The 18002-nt window shown below is 44.1% G+C and overlaps 2 protein-coding genes across 11 annotated transcripts in view; one reads left to right on the top strand and one right to left on the bottom strand.

The window, feature by feature from the left end:
- Positions 1-18002, bottom strand: part of PIMREG (PICALM interacting mitotic regulator) — an 84296-nt gene that overhangs the window by 11211 nt on the left and 55083 nt on the right. The window contains exon 1 of one of the 10 annotated variants that reach the window (XM_043499398.1): positions 4147-4235. The exons of 7 other annotated variants lie outside the window; for them this stretch is intronic. The gene's annotated coding sequence lies outside the window, so the exon portion shown is untranslated. Of the gene's footprint in view, positions 1-2804; positions 2942-4146; positions 4236-18002 lie in introns of those variants that run through there. 2 more of the 10 variants (XM_038375748.2, XM_038375750.2) reach the window with 2 other exon arrangements.
- LOC119844800 (F-box only protein 39-like) lies at positions 8960-12515 on the top strand. The gene is made up of 3 exons (XM_038376162.2): positions 8960-10162; positions 11301-11477; positions 12208-12515. The coding sequence occupies exons 1-3, from the start codon at positions 9149-9151 to the stop codon at positions 12334-12336; spliced, it is 1320 nt and encodes a 439-aa protein (XP_038232090.1). The 5' UTR covers positions 8960-9148; the 3' UTR covers positions 12337-12515.

Raw genomic sequence — 18002 nt, 5'->3', positions numbered from 1 at the left:
CCCTGTGTATCAATCCTTCTATTATTGTTCACCGAGTGGCTTGCAACAAACACCAGAAGCGTAGTGAATAAACAAAAAAGGCACTAACTTTAAGCGAAATAACATTTAGTATGTCTAGAAGAACTGCTGACCAGTACCCGTAGTGTATCAAGGGACTCTGTACTTTCTTATATAAGCGGTGCAAATGCCCATTTCTGACCGGGGTTCTCTCACCCTATATGATCTCCACTGGATGTGGGCAACAAATAACCCCAAAGCTTCATCCTCTGCATTCACACAGGTTCAGTCTCTCCATAATTTCAGTTATTTACTGCTTATATTACAGTAGTGTCCAAAAAAGAAAAGAAAAAAAAAATCCCAGAGGCCCACTGTCACAGTTTTAGGCCAAAAGGGACCCGCAGATTATCTACTCTGATCTCCCATGTACCACAGGCCACCAGCACTCGCCCATTAAACCCAACAACTGAAATTAGACCAAAATATGACAACCTACAGGAGACTAGATTTATGCCACAGGGACCTAGGGAAATGATTAAATGAGATATTTCCAGATAATCTTGGCAATTGACCCGCACCCACACGGTGTGGAGGAAGGCAAAAAAATAAAACACATCCTGATGTCACTGCCACTCTGACCTGGGGAGAATTCCTTCCTGGCCCCACATCTGGTGATCAGTTAGACCCTGAGCATGTAAGCAAGAACCAGGCAGCCAAGCACCTGAGAGAGAGAATGCTCAGGGTCACCTCAGGGCCTTGTCCAATGTCCTATCTCCAGCTGTGGCCATCTCTGAGGCTTCACAAGAAGAAAATCAAAACCCACTCCTCCAAAATGCATTATGTGGGGGGATCAGGCGGGGGAAGAAGAGCATCCCTTCCTTACTCCTGCAAAAAGAAAAGGAGTACTTGTGGCACCTTAGAGACAAACAAATTTATTAGAGCATAAGCTTTCGTGAGCTACAGCTCACTTCATCGGAGCTGTAGCTCACGAAAGCTTATGCTCTAATAAATTTGTTGAGTACTTGTGGCACCTTAGAGACTAACAAATTTATTAGAGCATAAGCTTTCGTGAGCTACAGCTCACTTCATCGGAGCTGTAGCTCACGAAAGCTTATGCTCTAATAAATTTGTTAGTCTCTAAGGTGCCACAAGTACTCCTTTTCTTTTTGCGAATACAGACTAACACGGCTGCTACTCTGAAACCTGTCATCTTACTCCTGCAAGTGGCTGGCTGAATCCGGGTCCCAAAAACTCATCCTTGAGGAACTCCATGATTAACCTCTCTCCAATCCAATTCACCTTTCCCCAAAACCTATAGCTTTCTCCCCTTTACCCAGTTCCTTATGCACTTTACAATTTTTGTACTAATCCTCAATAGTACCTAATTATTTTTCATGTGGTACTGTCAAATGCTTTACTGAAGTCCAACTGTATTATAGCTACTGCACTTTCCTTACCAAAAAAAAAAAAAAAAAATCCATCAGCTATTTTCTCAAAGAAGGAAATCAGGAAATCATAATCTGCCTCTGGTTAACCCATGTTACATTACACCATTTACAGCAGAGCCTCAGACTTACAAACACCAGAGTTACAAACTGACAGGTCCACCATACACCTCACTTGAAACTGGAAATATGCAATCAGGCAGCAGCAGAGACCAAACAAATCAAAACCAAAAAGCAGGAAGTGTAGTACAGTACTGCGTTAAACAAACTACTAAAACATTAAGGAAAAGTTTAAAAAAAAGATTTGACAAGGTAAGGAAACCGTTTCTGTCTTGTTTCTTTTAAATTAAGATGGTTAAAAGCAGCATTTTTCTTCTGCCCAGTAAAGTTCCAAAGCTGTATTAAGTCAATGTTCAGTTGTTAAACATTTGAAAGAACCACCGTAACGTTTTGTTCAGAGTTACAAACATTTCGGAGTTAAGAACAACCTCCATGCCTGAGGCATGTTTAAACTCAGAGATTCTACAGGATCTTCATAAACTCTCTCACAATTTGTTCTAGACCCTGTACACACACACACACACACACACACACACACACACACACACAATTTGGAAGAGCTCGCAATAGGGGACCAAAAGCGGACAGGGCAAATAATCTGTAATCGACTCACAGATTACACCACCACTTCCTCGCTTTTATAGAGTGCTTTGATACCTACTCATAAAAGGTAGGTCTGTATCATTATTCCACATTTTATAGATAGGGAAACTGAGGCACAGAGCGGGACATCACCCACAGTCATCCAGATGGAGGAACAGAACCCAGCATGGGTGCTGCCGCACCCCCTGGCTTGAAGTGGTTTCCATCACACACAGGGTTTACAGTTTGGGTCAATGGCTCTCAGCACCCCCGGCTCCACACATTGTTCTGGAACCCAGCTCTCCTGAGCCCAGGCCAGGTCTCTACCCACTCCACAGGAGCAGTGGTCAGCAAATGCATTGTTCTACCTCTTAGCAAGGACGGTGGCAGTGGGGCGGGCCAGGGATGGGGATGCTGACAAGGGCAGGAGGAAGGGAGCAAACAGCCCACCAGCAAATCTGCAGGCGGCAGGGCACGATGCAGAGGCTGATGACGTGGCTGGGGCCCAGGGGGCATGTGGGGGCCCATGCCCCCCACCTCTCCCTTGGCGTGAAGCGTTGCCGCGGAAGACCATGGGTGAGGCGCCTGCTCGTGCCCAGCCCAGCCTTTGTTCCTGCAGGGCCGCGGGCTTGCAACACTGTAGCGGCTTCAGCTTCCTCCCCCCGCCCGTAACCCCGGCGGTCCCCAAGCAGCCCCCCAGAGCCGGTGCCCGCCACTCACCCGCCGCTCCCAGCCCGGCCCCGCTTGCACCAGCAGCTGCCCGGCGCCTCTTCAATCGCCTTTGGATTTAAATTGCGCGCGGTCTCCTTCCTCCTCCAGGATTGGCTCGCTCCCGTCTCTCCCGGGCAATGGGGGGGGGACCACCCCCATCGCTAGCCCACGCCCTGAAGAGGAGGGAGACCGGACCCTCCCTGCGATAGGCTGCAGCGGCACCAGCTTGCAGCGCCGGAGAAGCGCCCAGGCAGCCCTGTCTGCGGCACCAACTCACCCCCCCGGCCGGGAACCAGTCCGGGTGGGTTTGCATGTGCAAGCACTGCAGTTTGAATTGCCAGAGGGGAAGAGCACAAGATGGGACTGTGTGGTGCAATGATCATACCGCGCCTTGTAAGCCTCCTCCCCACTCACTGTTTAATACAAGGGCCAAGCCTTGCAAGTAAAAAGACGCAAGAAAACGTGTGTGTGTGTGAGACTGCGTGTGAGTGAGTGAAAGAAAGAAATCCTGTGCCCAGGTTTCCCCTCCAAGCTGTTGGTGTGGCTCCCTCGTGCTGGACCTTAGTAAGAGACAAGAGGAACATTTTTCAGAGTATGAGCCATGTTAGTCTGTATTCGCAAACAAGAAAAGGAGGACTTGTGGCACCTTAGAGACTAACAAATTTATTGGAGCATAAGCTTTCGTGAGCTACAGCTCACTTCATCGGATGCATCTAGCTCACGAAAGCTTATGCTCCAATAAATTTGTTAGTCTCTAAGGTGCCACAAGTCCTCCTTTTCTTTTTTAAGAGGAACATTGGTTCCTTGGCAGATTGTATTCTACAGCAGGGTGGCCCATTGCCTGCTTTCACCTGGCCCAATTGAGTGGGGAATGGCATCTGTCCTTTTCAAATGGCACTAGCCACTACTGATCCCTTGTGCACCTGCTCTGTAGCTCAGAACACTGGTTGACAGATGGATTCCCCCATTGTACAGACACAAGTTCCCATTATCTGCAGGGTCCAGTTATGAATAATTAAAGACAACCATGAACTGTTACAGTCTGTCTTCTGTGCCTCACCTATTTAGATCAGAACTAGCAACTGGGGGAGGGGAGGAGGACATATTTTGAACAAAAGCTGGCATAAATACTCAGTTCCTAAATGCAGGGATCATGAAATTCTCCCCCCGCCCCCCCCCATAAGGGTAGGGATTATTAACACCAGTGTCCTAGCCAAACTCCAGTTTAGCTTGTTCTGCTTCCTACCTAAACTCCCACTGCTCTTTCAATTAGGGAAGATGTTCTTTTCTTACCCATGAAACGGAGCCAACCCACAGAATTGATGTAAAACAAAAAGAAGCTGTCTCTTACCAGGCGTAGCATTAACTGTCTCTAGAAGACCAGGCATTAACCAGCTTTCACAGAAAGGCTACATCCTTACAAACGCTGCAATACTCATACGCCCAGACTACTAGGGAAAAAGAGTTCCCTTCATAGCTTGCACCAGACCTCCTAATTAGGCCACCAGCTCCCCTCTCATTAGCCACCCTTCTACACCTGCGGAAGACTTGAACAGTGAATTAACTCTTTGCCTGCTGGGCCCTCTGCACCGTGTCATATCTTTTGTGCAGCATTGCTGTGCACCGTTAAATAATTGCTCTGTTTCACCCCAGAGGAAGCTATGTTTTAGGGATGCAATCCCAGCTTGCAAAACACACTGGTATCCATCAGGCTGAAAGCTGTTTGTACAACATGTAAAACCACAGCCATCTTCATCTGCCCCTTCTCCAAACCTCCTGTAGGCAGAGATTTGTTCTGTTGCAGACAAGAGTTGCATCTGACCTGTGCTTGAGATACGAGGGAGGTGGGGTGGCATTTTGTGTCATTTACCTGCATTCTGGGCGGTTTGGGATGGCACAAGGCAGGGGGACAGGAGCAACAGTTACAGAAATGATGCAGTGGGAGCAGTGAGACACAAACCAAATTTACACATCTGCAACTCAGTTGCTGCAAGGATGCTGTAACTTTTTAGTGATTTAAACCGACAGATGTGGTTTGGTGGTTGACAGTGACCTAACCCAGTGGTAGGTTTGTGCACACTTTGAATAATAAAGTGTCCACAACTTAATCACAAGCAGCGCCTCTGGCCCAACTCAAGTATTTGGCTCTAAGACTGTCACACAAGCTGGGACCCTGAGGAAGTTAGGCCCATAGATGCCACTGCAATTCAGTGGGGGTTGGGTGCCTAACTACCTTAGGTTGCCTTTTGAAAACCCCAGCCACAGTTGTTATTGCTAACACCTAGGGCCAAATCTTGTACCTCTTCCTCAGAGAGCATTCCCCTTGGCTTCATAACAGCATTGTAGAGTAAGAACAGCTGGATTTGGTGTTCAAAATGAGTTTTAATCCATGTGGCTATTGAACATTACAATGAACAGAAGTGGAAAAACATCTCATTTTAACATCCTATTCCACAACTGGCAAGGCTTTGAATCAAAATCATATACAGTACAGTATGTGTTGTATATCAGGGCTTAATGCACAGAAAACATAGGTGCAGAGAATCAGGCTGTTTACACTGCTGCAGAGGAAAATAATTCAAGTACTCACTGTTAAGCTATTTCCCCACAAGGTATTTTTTGAACTTTATCCTCCTTTTGAAAAATGAACGTGGATTGTGGTGCGAAGCTGTCTATTAATTCCCTCCCCCCCACGCACACACTGTGAACTCCATTTTGCATTGCTTCTCTCTTCACCAAACTCAATGCTGACATCTAGTGATGCTATACAACACAGCAATACCACCACAGAAGAATCTATAGCTTAAGAAGCGTGTGCGATGAGTTTTGAACCACAGAAGTCAGAAATGGAAAAGCCCCGTCTCCTTGCCCATGCAAGGATTGGGCTGCACAGAAATTTTCTAGTGTTTTGTGTGCTCTGATTTTAAAAAAGTCTGAAGTGATGGTGCTTCAGCCACTTCCAATCAGGAGACTGTCTGATAGTCCAATACATCTCTGTCCATAAAGGTGCATAAATGTTTCCTTTAATATCATCCCAATTCCCATCACTCCCAGCAAAACCCGCACATGCACTATTTCAAACTCCTCTCTGTCCTTTTGTGTGCCTTAGCTTCAGATTTCTACAGACTGATTTCCCCCCCTTTCTCTACAGGAAAGAGAAAGGGGACCTGGATTTGCCTTGCTTCAATCAGCTTTTGAGTGCTACATCTTTCTATCTACAGAATCCTCGAGATACAGATGTGCATTCAAGTCTCCCTATCTGAAGGCAGAATTTGGTCCTTTATCTGACTACCCTCTATGCAAGTGATCATTCTGAGTGTAATAAGGACAGCTGTTAAAAAAAAAAACAAACAACAACAAAAACAAATGATGAGTTCAGGCTACAATCAGATCTGTATTTGGAACTCCCCAACACTAATGGGTGTTCTCCTCTCATCCGCTCTGGGGTTTTGGCTCAGTTCTATTGATATTAAAAACAAAATGCCAACCTGCATTTCAAAGCCTGTTTGTGAAATGAAAGTATCAAGTTTCTAGCCGTTATGCTTGCAGATAAAAGTTTTTAAAATGTAGCTTGGAGACCTGAAAATGGCTCCCATTCATGTAGTTTTGTTAACTGTGACAATAAAAAGCAGGAAAGAAGAGAGATGGTCATAGTAGGTAGATCTGCACAACCTGGTTGAGAGTAGCATCTTATTTTGGTGTCACAAGTGTGTGGGGCTTGGGTTTTAGGTGGAGTTTGGGGAAATAATCACTCCCCCCACCCACCATCTGTTGCTCTCCTGGAAGCATGTTAATCATCTTAGCTAATCACTTTCTAAGACTTGTAGGTTGCGAGACTGCTCTGGGTAGAAGCACGTTTATTCTCCAGATCTGCTTCTCTGCAAACTTACTAACAAGGCAAAGGTGTATGGAGAAGCCCGTGCTCTGAGTGGAGAGAAGTTAGATCCTGGTCTATTAAAGTTCTTATGAAAGCAAGGCCTTATCTCATCACCAGTGGGAACCAGCCTGTATTGCATGCACGATGTCATGACCCCTGCTGCACAATCACCCAGCTGCTGGTTTTGGGTCCCACCACACTAGGGTTGACCTGGAGTTTCCAGGAATTAAAGATAAAGATAATGTCATGTGGTGAATGCCCTCCAGGAATTCATCCAAAAAAAAAAAATTGGCAATCCTACACCTATGTGCTCATCAGCTTCCCTTGCTCTGGGTGGGTTCAAGCACCATCTTTTTCTTTGGCCTCTCTTGCACATATTCAACCACAGAAGGGAAGTCACAATGCAGTTGCCACAGGCCCCCAGGACCAAAGCTCATCCCTTCCCTGCAAAGACACGTCTCTTGCGTAAGCACATCCTTTCCCAGAGCTCCAGCCTGTGGGCAGTCTGGGTTAGAGTTTACCTCTTCAGGGATAACGAACAGGCTTTGTCAAAGTTTGTAACACAGTTATTCCTGACTTAAGCTAGCAAAAGAAATGTACAGACCTTAGACAAAACAATAAAGACCTATGCCCCCCTCCCTTCCTGCCTACCTCAGTTTCCTCACCAGTCTTGTTTTGGCCAGAGTCCTCTGGGACATCCAAGTACTCCCCACCCTGCCGTCCTTCAGAAGGCTTTTCCCCTGATCCACAGGATATTTCTCCCTCTCTCTCTCTCCTGCAGCCAGCTTCCTTCTTATTTAGATGGCCCCTCAGTAAAAAAAGGATCCTTCTGCTACAGGAACATGCCCCACTCTTTCCCCAAGCCTCCTTGAGTCCCTCTCAGTTTTTAATTGCCCTGCTTCTCAGGAAATTCCATTCCTTCAAACTCCAGCACCCCCTACAGAGAAGTTGGAGGAAATTTTATCTAGATTTCAGTTACTTCTTTATTCTTCCCAGGCAAGAGCTATTCAGGGGCTGATAGTCTTGACCAACCTATTCATAGACAGACAAGCGGATACCACTCTCCGGTCTCCTTAGCACAAGGAGCATGCGGCAGAACACAGAAAGACTGTCTAAGACATAAGAATACAGACAGCTCATAAAATCCAACTGGAGTAAGTTGTACATAGATTCCCCAAATCATCACACACAAGGCTTGCAGTTCCTAGGTCACAAGTTGTAGCAAGCACTACTTTCTGCCTTTACTGTTTGCCGCTTAGCTTCCAGATACATCACCTGTTGGGGGTGAGGGAGGGAGAAGTATGTACTGCAGCCAGCCCTGAGATTCCCTTTTCACACTGAACCCCCAAAAATAAATCTTTCCCTCCCCTTGGACTTTGCAGTGTGTAACACTGCTCAGCCGGCTGCACTGCTCCCACCTGCAACGAAGTCAAATCAGTGCCCGTGACATCACAAAGGCTCTCTCTTGCTCCCTGACAATGGCCGAGCTCCCTAGGGTGCGGGAACAGGCAAGGTGATCATTGAACCCTACAGGGAGCAAAGCTGCTGGGGTCTGAATGCCTCCTAAGCAGAACGGGTAACTAACCTCTTCTTTCAGAGTAGCAGCCGTGTTAGTCTGTATTCGCAAAAAGAAAAGGAGGACTTGTGGCACCTTAGAGACTAACAAATTTATTTGAGCATAAGCTTTCGTGAGCGACAGCATCCAACGAAGTGAGCTGTAGCTCATGAAAGCTTATGCTCAAATAAATTTGTTAGTCTCTAAGGTGCCACAAATAACCTCTTCTTGCATCCCAAGCATTTCTTGTCTCTTATTTTCACCACTCTGCATCAGATGTTATACCTCCCAGAGCTAATCCCAGAGCTTGACCAGTTTCAAAAATGTGTTTTAAAAATCTTCCACAGGTTTTTAAAGGGCCACCTGAAATAGGCTGTGATGTTAACCCAGAAAAGCTAAGATCAGCAGATGTAGATAGTTCATTTAGATAGTCAGTGCTATTAATCTTTGCAGTGCAAAGGAAAGCAACTCTTTGTACAGCTCCAAGCACATAGCATGCTTCAAGAAAGAACTGATCCCCCCCACAAGTGATGTCTTCAGTTTTATTGGTATTTTCTAGGGACTTCTAGGGTTTGCAGAGACAAAAAATGTAGCAGATTGATACTGAAACCTCTATATCATTTTACTGTGTGATGTTTAAGCTTTATTGAGACCAAAGAACTGAAGTTGTACTCTTTGCTGTTGGTGTAATTGTACTCTTCTTATTGCTTTTCTCTTTTGATTTAGGTTAGATCTCAGGTTAGACTGAAGAACTCATGTGGTCACCAGCATTTGGATGTAAAGAGGCAGTAGTTTTGCTATTCACTTGGAAGTGTTTGATCTGTCAAGTAACATTAAACAAACTAGCCACAGCCTTCCTGATCTAGAGACCATCTAAGCTTTGATTTTGCATCCAACAGGAACTGACTGACTGTCTCCTTGATGGAGAATGACAGTGTACCCGAGCAGAGTTGCTGGGCTTATTTGCCCAACGTCTGCCTGAGCCATGTCTTCTGGTGGCTAGATGACAGGGACAGATCTCAGGCTGCTTTAGTCTGTAAGAGATGGAATCAAGCCATGTACTCAGGCTTTCTCTGGAGAACCAGAACAATCACTTTCAGTGGACGGACATCTAGATCACATGCATCCGAGTTTGAATCTGCTCTGTGGTACGTCAAGAGATTCGGCAAGTACTTGGAACACCTAGAGATCAAGTTCCTGAATCCTTACAATGCTGTCTTGACCCGAAAATTTCAGGTGACTATGAGGGGGCTTCTCTCGCGCTTGGGCAAATGTAACAGCCGTCTGGTATCCCTGACTATTCAGCACCTGGAGTTGGACCGATTGGTCTGGAGAAACATAATTAGGAACCAGTTTATCAAGAACTTAATTATTTTCCTGAAAAGAATGGGCATACATCTTGTTCATCTCAGCTTGAAAGGAGCAAGAGTGACGCTGGAAGAAGGCTGTGAACTTTTGAGCTCTTTGAGCTACATGAAAAACAAAAGTTTTGCCTCTGAAATCAACATAGAAGACTTCTTCAGCCACCATCTTTCCATCTACAGCAGCCCCTTGTTCCATCAGACTATGTCTACGTTCTGCAACCTGGTCATCCTGACTCTCAATTACAACTGCATCTCCGATGAATTGCTGGACACCCTGTGCGAGCACAACGCCCATTCCCTCTGGACTATAAACATCAAGTGCCACATCTATGACCCTCACGGGCAGGTGGTTTGGGGGATGTCCTGGGCCAACCTAGCCAAGAGAGCACCCAAACTGAAAGTGAACTTCTTCTTTGAAAGAGTCATGAAACACGACAGTCTAGCCAGGATACTCTTAGCAGAGATCCCACTCAGGAGCATCAGTCTACGGAGCTGCTATTTCAGTGACCCGGACTGGTCGATGAGGCCGACCCTCACCAATCTCTTACCAGCCTACAAGCATATTCTGCAGGTATGGTGGGAACAGCAATGTTTTACTGTTTTGTCACTAATCTAACCAGGTGGCCGTGTGGGCAATGTACCAAACTGTCAGTGTAAAAGTGAAACCCTGACCCATGAGGTCATTAGAGCTCCACAAGGCAGTTTTTCCACAAGCGATATGAGCACCAGCTTCCCAACCAACGTCCAGTTTAGCTAATTACGTTCTTCCCATCTAAATTCCTCCATCTGCATCAGATGGACACATTATTTCTACTTCTTCTTAATTATTAACTGTACTGAGCTAGCACCTAGAGATCCCAATTGGGCCCACTGAACTATGTATTGTACACACACAAAGAAAACATGGTCCCAGCCATGAAAAGATTACTTCCTCTCCATAAACTGCTGCACACTCTTAAAAAGTTGCAACCTTGTACCACAGAGGTGGCTGTGGTTTAGTGGAGGGAGGAAGACATAGTGTTCCTTTCAAACAATTTGGATATGATATTGTAAAGAGCTTTGAGATCTTCCTAGGCATAAGTATATGCACCAGTGTAAGTTATTACTTTATAATCTTGCATCTTCTATACTAGGTTTAATATATAAATCAATCTATAGGAAAATAAAAAATGATGTCTAGTATGTCCCTTGACAGACATTCTTTGTGTTTAACAATTGCAAATGGTCATTTGCATCTGTGAGTAGTGATTGCTGTTAACTTTCTCTGTTGCATCAAGCACTGTCACAATGTTCCTTTAATTTACATTCAGCCCTCTGAATTATAATTATTCTCCCACACATAAATGTTTTGGGGGATCAGAATAAACTCTCCAGAATGATCTCTGGAAATCAATGTAAGAACCTCATATAATGACACATTACAGGGACTCTGAGCATTATTTAATGCATTTTCCGTCTCTATCGGAAGTTCTTTGTGGAAGAGGCTATCTACATAGAGTGATTAGCACAACAGGGCTCAATTCTGATTGGGGCCTTTGGGTGCTATTATGCTAGAACTATAAGTTACATAAGGTCCAAGATACAAAAAATGATCTGCCTGAAAGTCAACCCCATCAGCAGCGCAAGGAAAGACTTGCTGATTGAATCCCATGGCAACTGTAATAACACCCGGCCTATTGATATAGATATTTACTATTTGTCTTTTCTAGAAATTAATACTCGAATTCAACAACAGCCACGAATCACTGGATGAGGAGCTGCTGCAGCTTGTGTTATCATGCAAGAAACTGTTCTTCCTAAAAATCTGGGCCTTCCTCCGTGTCGCATTTGTGGAGAGGCTGTTACAAAATCAAGCAGAAGGGAAATGTACCTTGAGGACCATGAAGGTAAAATCATGTGTTTCAAAAGTTGCATTCCACCTAAAGAAACCCAAGTAGAAGCATAGATTTATAAACAGGGTAATGCAACCCCCTCCTCTGAAAGTTGGTTTAAGGTTACTGTTAACACACAGGAGGAAAGGATTGCGAGAACCATACATGTATTTCCAAGATCCACTTGAGAGAGGACCATTCAGGCATGGATCTCCCTGGAGCTGACCAGGTCCATGAAGCATATTCCAAAATAACACAGCCCTGATCTTACCTCTTTCACAATGGCTAGGGAGCCCCATGCAAAGCACAGTCCTGTGACAAACTGCAGCCAGAGGAAGCAGTGTTCACACTGGTAGGGTCCTAGGAGGAGCAGAACTGGCTTGTGCCTCTATAGATCCCCCAAGATATGTGCAGGTCCCAGGAATCCTTGGCTCCTGGAGAAGCCCTCTTCAGCCTACTGAGTCTTTCCTTCCCCAGTATCTCCTACCATTGAAATACACCAAGGTGGGATTGGTGAGTCTCTTCATTTTCACTCAGCATTTCATGAGGCACAACTTTCACTGGCAGGCCTGGGAGTCTTGCCCGAGCAAAAACTGAGCAAGAGCTTCAAGATTTGACCCAGTGATGACCGATCTTATTAGATATTAGGCTTATCTAGAAACCTCAGTAGCCCTGTGGGCTTTGGAGATTAATTTTGGCCAGTTAATGCGCTTCTTACAGATATGATTTTGCTTCATCCTCACAGGTGAGGATTTACACAAATCGGTACGAAACCATTGAAGAAGATCGAATGTTGCGAGATATATTCAGGAGATACCGAGACCTGATTGACTCAGAGCTTAATTATTTTGTCATCGCCTACCCAATGATGTGAGAGGCATGTGATCTATGAGGTGAAAGAATAAAAAAAAAATAATAATAAAAAAAACAACCCAGTCACATCTGGAAATGCCTGAATTCATCCTTTAGAGGAAGTCTAAAGGGGATCTGAATGTCATTAGCAATGTTCCTGAAAGGTAAAGTCAACTAAAACTCAAACACTAGGCAGTGTGGCCCAGCAGATAGGAAACTAGAGTGGGATTCAGGAGACCTGGTCCTAGGGTCTAATTCCTGGGCAAGGCACCACCTCTCTCTGTGACTCTTTGTCCTCTCCCACCCTTGTCTTGTTTATTTAGGCTGCCAGCTCTTGGGGGCAGGAGTTGTGTCTCCGTGGGTGTGTTTGAGCCAGGCACAACCGGGTCCTGATCTCAGGTAGAGCCTCAGGGCACAACAATAATAATCATTAGGTCACCAAATGTCAGCATTGGAGCCCCGGGGGAAAGCAGAGACTTAAACACACCAGGCAGTATTACGATCACTGAATTGGAAGTGCTCTAGAGAAGAAGCTGAGATTGAATGGGATCTGACAATTGTCACAGACTGAATGGTGCAGAAAAACAGGCTGGCCATAGTTGTAGAAAAGAAAACAAACAAGATTATGGTAATTGATATTGCCAGACCAGCAGACAGAAACAAACAAGAAAGAGGAAGAGAAAACAATTGAAGTAGAAAGAACTCTGCCACAAAGTGGAAGAATTCTGGAAAGCTAGAACAAAGGTGATCCCAGTGGTGACAGGAGCACTTGGAGTGATTCCCAAGAATATGAAAGAGCTGCTCAAGATGTCGTTAGGAATTCAAGACATTGTGATCAGTGACCTCCAGAAGACAGCGCTCCTAAACACTCTGAGAATTTTAAGGAAAGTCAAAGCAGAGCGAGTGCATTTAAAATGCAGGAATTCCCTGGAGGGTTTAATAAAACTCCTGAGTACCCAGACCTATGGAGTCAGTTTGTGGTCAGGCTTTATTGGTAACTTCTGGGGAAAATTTTAAGACACTAGCCTTTCCCCCTTTTTTATGTTTAAAGATCTGGTGTCTTTTGAAGGCTATTTGTTTATAAACACAAACCAAGCACCAAAATAACCTTCCCCAGCATGTAATACTGAGGAATAATGATAATACAAGGGGGAGAAATTTTAGAGCCTCAGGTGATTTTAAAATTCTGTGGTTTGCACCTGGCCCTGTGTGTCTCTTCTTTGCTTTTTGTTTGGTCTCTGCATTTAGGCCCCCCATCAATGGCTGTGAAGGAAGCAGAGAGCTTTATTCTGCCAGGACAGGCAATTATCTTAATGTCTGGCTGAAGCAAGTTCTCTAGCCAGTTCTCAAGTGCCATACGTCTACATCACAAAGATCACAGCCATTGCTGGCTCTGACTGGCACCATTGCCGACGGTCTGTAAGGACAGAAACTAAGGACCCAATGCACCCCATGACTGAACTATTTCACCTCTGAAGCTGGTCGCTCCCTCCAGGTCACTACTGAGTCCCTCTGAACCAGTGATGGGAAGCTTTCCCTGCCTCCAGTCCTGTCAAATTTGTTTAACAGATAAACAGAAGAATTTAGACATCAGGATGGTCAAAGCAACACCATCCACAATCATTGCATTCTACCCAAAGACGTACAAAAAAAGAGAGAGGAAAGTCTGGTTGAAGTGCTGAGATAGGCTGGATCTTCATGCATTTAGGTATCCCAGAGAAGATCCAGTAAACTGGCAAGGGGAAGCTAAACCTGGTTTAAAAGTGTATTTAGTATTTGTATAATAATCCATGTCTAGGAGACCCAGTTATGGACCAGACCCCATTGTGCTAGGTGCTGTATAATTGCAGAACAAAAAGACTGATCCAGCCCCAGACAGTTGACAATCAAAGTATAAGAAAAACAACATTTAATACTGCAACTTCCCATCTCCCATCCAATAGATTTGTTACCTGTGGGCATAATCATCCTTAGTACAGCTCCAATACAAGAGAGGAGGTCTCCCATCACTCGGATAGATCTATAATTTATTTTTGCCGGAGAATGATTAACAGCTCAGCTGATGAGCAGACATCTTGACCAGATATTTAATATTTCTATTCTTTCACTGGCCATTTTGATTTCTAGTGGTTATGGCATTCCTTAGCTGCAGATTTGGTCCTACCAGTCTTCATATGACTTGAATTCATTATACAGTATAATCACTGGGCCCAATGGCTCCTTATGAATAAATCTGGTATGAAATACTGTAGTGCGAAGTAAAAAAGAAAGAGGCTGTGTTAAAGGGAGTTGTGAAACTGTTCAAAAAGTGGAATTAATATTGAGCTCAAGAACACATTAGTTCTCACCAAAACCAGGGGGGGTAATACCCAGATTATCCCAATGGATGACCTTCATTACCAAATGTACAGGGACTAATTGTATAGTAACTTCTTTACTAGCCCATATATATTTGTCACAATGAAAAATAGAGATGTGGATGGCACTAGATAACGGGAGAGTTTAGCCTGCTTGAATAACAAAAATTCATGTCTTTATTGTTAAATGGAAAGCTTACAAAGAAGACCTGTAGCAGACATTGTTGAGGCCTTTAAGTCAGTTTTAATTAATACACTCTAGGCCCATTTCAGCTCTGAGGCTGAAAATCTGTAGCTGCTTGGTTAATTGCAGTGAAGTTAGTTCAGTTTTGCACACATGTGTGTTAGAGCACAATGCAGCTCTGCATGTCACATGCTGTCTCTGAGATCAGGACAGAGAATCAGTTTGCTTATCCTACTGCAGAGGGAAAAAAAATGGATTCAAAAGGTTCAATCTTGTGGCTAGAAATAAAATAGTTCTCCTATAAAATAACTAACTATTTTAACCTCATTCTGCTTTGGAGAAATCAGCCTGAGAAAAGCAGGTTTCTTCTGCCGAGTTAAATTTGGCAGGGTTTATTTCAATACATTTATGTTTGTGGTGTTGTTGTAGCCGTGTTGGCTACAGGATATTAGAGACACAAGGTGGGCGAGGCCATATCTCTTATGGGACCAACTTCTGTTGGTGGAAGAGACATCTCTTTCACCAGTAGAAATTGGTCCCCTAAAAGATAATCCCTCAAACCCACCTTGTCTCTTCAGTACATTTGTATGGTGCTGCCATCATGTGGCTTTAGGTGGCATTGCAATGCCATCATTGAGAGGAATCTGGGTTAACTGGGTACATAGAATATATGAACGAAGTTAGAGAGATGGAGAAGAGCTGTTACATCTTCCAGTCCATCTCCCTCCTAGTACCGGGCTAGGTCCTACAGAATGTTTTCTTGTGTTTTTTTTTTTTTTTACCAGGCAGTATGTTTAGGGTGACCAGATGTCCCTATTTTATAGGGATAGTCCCAATATTCAGGGCTTTTTCTTATATAGGTGCCTATAACCCCCCACCCCCCTCCCAATTTTTCACACTTGCTGTCTGGTCACCCTAAGTATGGCAGCCATGCATTATACATACACACTACAGTATTTATAGGATAACTTCTTGCTCTCAAGGTTTTACCATCAAAGTAAATAAGCTCAGGCCTTCACCTTAACTAAGACAACATTCATATAGACCAACCACTAACAAAATGCTAGAATACGGAAAGTAGGCACAGCTAGAACAGCCTTACCCGTGACAGGTTGCAATGAGACGGATTTGCTGCTTTCACTGTGCAGACTGAGCCAACTACAGAGAGAGTGACGCAAACTGAAACCAGGGTGACTTGTGAGTCCTCCTGGGGAACAGAGGCTACAGGGGACAGACAGCCTGGGGAAACCGGGGTTCAAGGGGTGCTTCCATGCCCCCCCACCTGCTCCCACTCAACATTTTGACCAGCTCTACCCCATAGCTTGAGGGAGCCTTGCACAGCTGATATTTGAGTATAACCACCTAATTATGGGTGTGGTTAGCCCCACAAGCATCTAATGATCCACCTTCCCAGCTGCAGCACTGACTTCTCAAGAAAGGAATAAAAGGTAGAACAAAAACAAAAAAAAAAAAACCCTTCCTACTAAAACATTCTGTCAGCTCCCACAAGAATGCTTGGCATCGTCCACACACAGAGAGAGTCCCTGCCCTCCGAGAGCTCATCAGAACTATTCCAGTAGACATCGGACATTTGCTAAATAACCTTCTTCTCTGTGTTTCTCCTGATTGCCATGAATATTAATTAACGCAGAAGTATCTTGTTCATTCAAGTGAAGAGGCACAAATGACTGATGCACGAGCACTTTAGCTTTGCTTAGACAAGACGTCCCCCTCTCCTTCCCCTTGTGCAGATACATTCACCAGGGCACAATGAGGCTGTGTTCAAAAGAGCACAGGGGAAGTTTGTGACAGCAGCAAACATGTTTGTATTAATGGTGCAGTGACTGCAGCTAATGGCATTTACTTAATTGTTCAGACAATGTTAACTGTGCACTAGATTAACCTTGGTAGTTACATTCTGAACCAAAGTGGTCTTTGAATGCACCTGCTCATGGCAAAGTGACTGTAATGTCACTGTGAATCTTTTATGTGGAAGCAGGCAGGTGTGTAATAACTTCCACCAAATGCTGCCATACGAGTTTAAACCAACTGTCCATTCTCAACCAGTATCCTGCCTTGCTAATGCCAGTTGCTTCAGAAGACCCGTCTTCCTCGCCCTAAATGGATACTGGGGGTGGAGGGAAAACTGAGAATTTTCTGATTGCATTTTTAATTTTTGAGAAAAATTTTGGACTAGCTCTGATCTGAAAACCGTAATATTTTTTGCTAGAATTTTCCCAACAAATAATGTTCCATTTTCCATCAGAATTTAATGAAAAAGTATTCTTGGCTTGACATATTCCTCCTTATAAATTCAGTCTGAGGTAATGTCATGTTCTGTCACACAAAGTCCTCAACAACCCAGGAAAATAATTATATAAATCAAAGGACAGAATTAAATATTATTTTGTTAATCTAATGAAAAGCACCAAAACTAGAGCATAGTGTCAGTGTGTCCACCTGATTCTGATTACTTTGAAAGACAGCAACTCGGAATAATGCAGAATGAGTGAGAAAAGCGTTAAAGCTACCAGCGAGATTTGGATGAAGTTACATGCAACAAAAATGATTCCCCTTAACAACTGTAGCAGTTGCTAGCACTATTGTCATAAATGTAATACATGGGGCCTGATTCTGTGTGGAACTCCCCTTGTGAAGAAAGGAAAATCTTAAGAACTCCAGCATTCACTTGCTTTTAACATTTTCTAAAAATATCCTTTCAGCTGAAATTTTAAATGGTTGGTCTCACCCAAATACTGGTTTTGTCAGTGCACATGCAAGTTTGAGCATATTTCATGGCACCATTTTCGAGTTATATGAGCAGGGGAATAAAGCTGTATCTTCAAATGAAAAAAAAGCATGTTCAGCTTTTTTTGTACTCAAACAGTTCATGTATACAACTTCCAGCTTAGCCTATGGCTAGTTCACAAGGAGGAATACTAGGGTTATTATAGGGTCCATCAATAAGTTTGAAAAAAAAAAGTTAAGTGCTTTCAGGTTTTGTTGAAAGTTACATGCACATTAATACAACTAAATTACTGCAGAAGCATGAAGCATACTGCAGTATAGGCCTCAGTCCTACACATTTGTGGACTGCCATGCAGAAACAGACGCCATATGTAAAACACACCGAAATGAAGGCCACCC

The sequence above is a fragment of the Dermochelys coriacea genome, chromosome 17 (assembly GCF_009764565.3).
Source record: "Dermochelys coriacea isolate rDerCor1 chromosome 17, rDerCor1.pri.v4, whole genome shotgun sequence".
In the NCBI taxonomy this organism is placed as follows: Eukaryota; Metazoa; Chordata; order Testudines; family Dermochelyidae; genus Dermochelys; species Dermochelys coriacea.
This window is presented reverse-complemented; position numbering and strand designations above follow the sequence as displayed.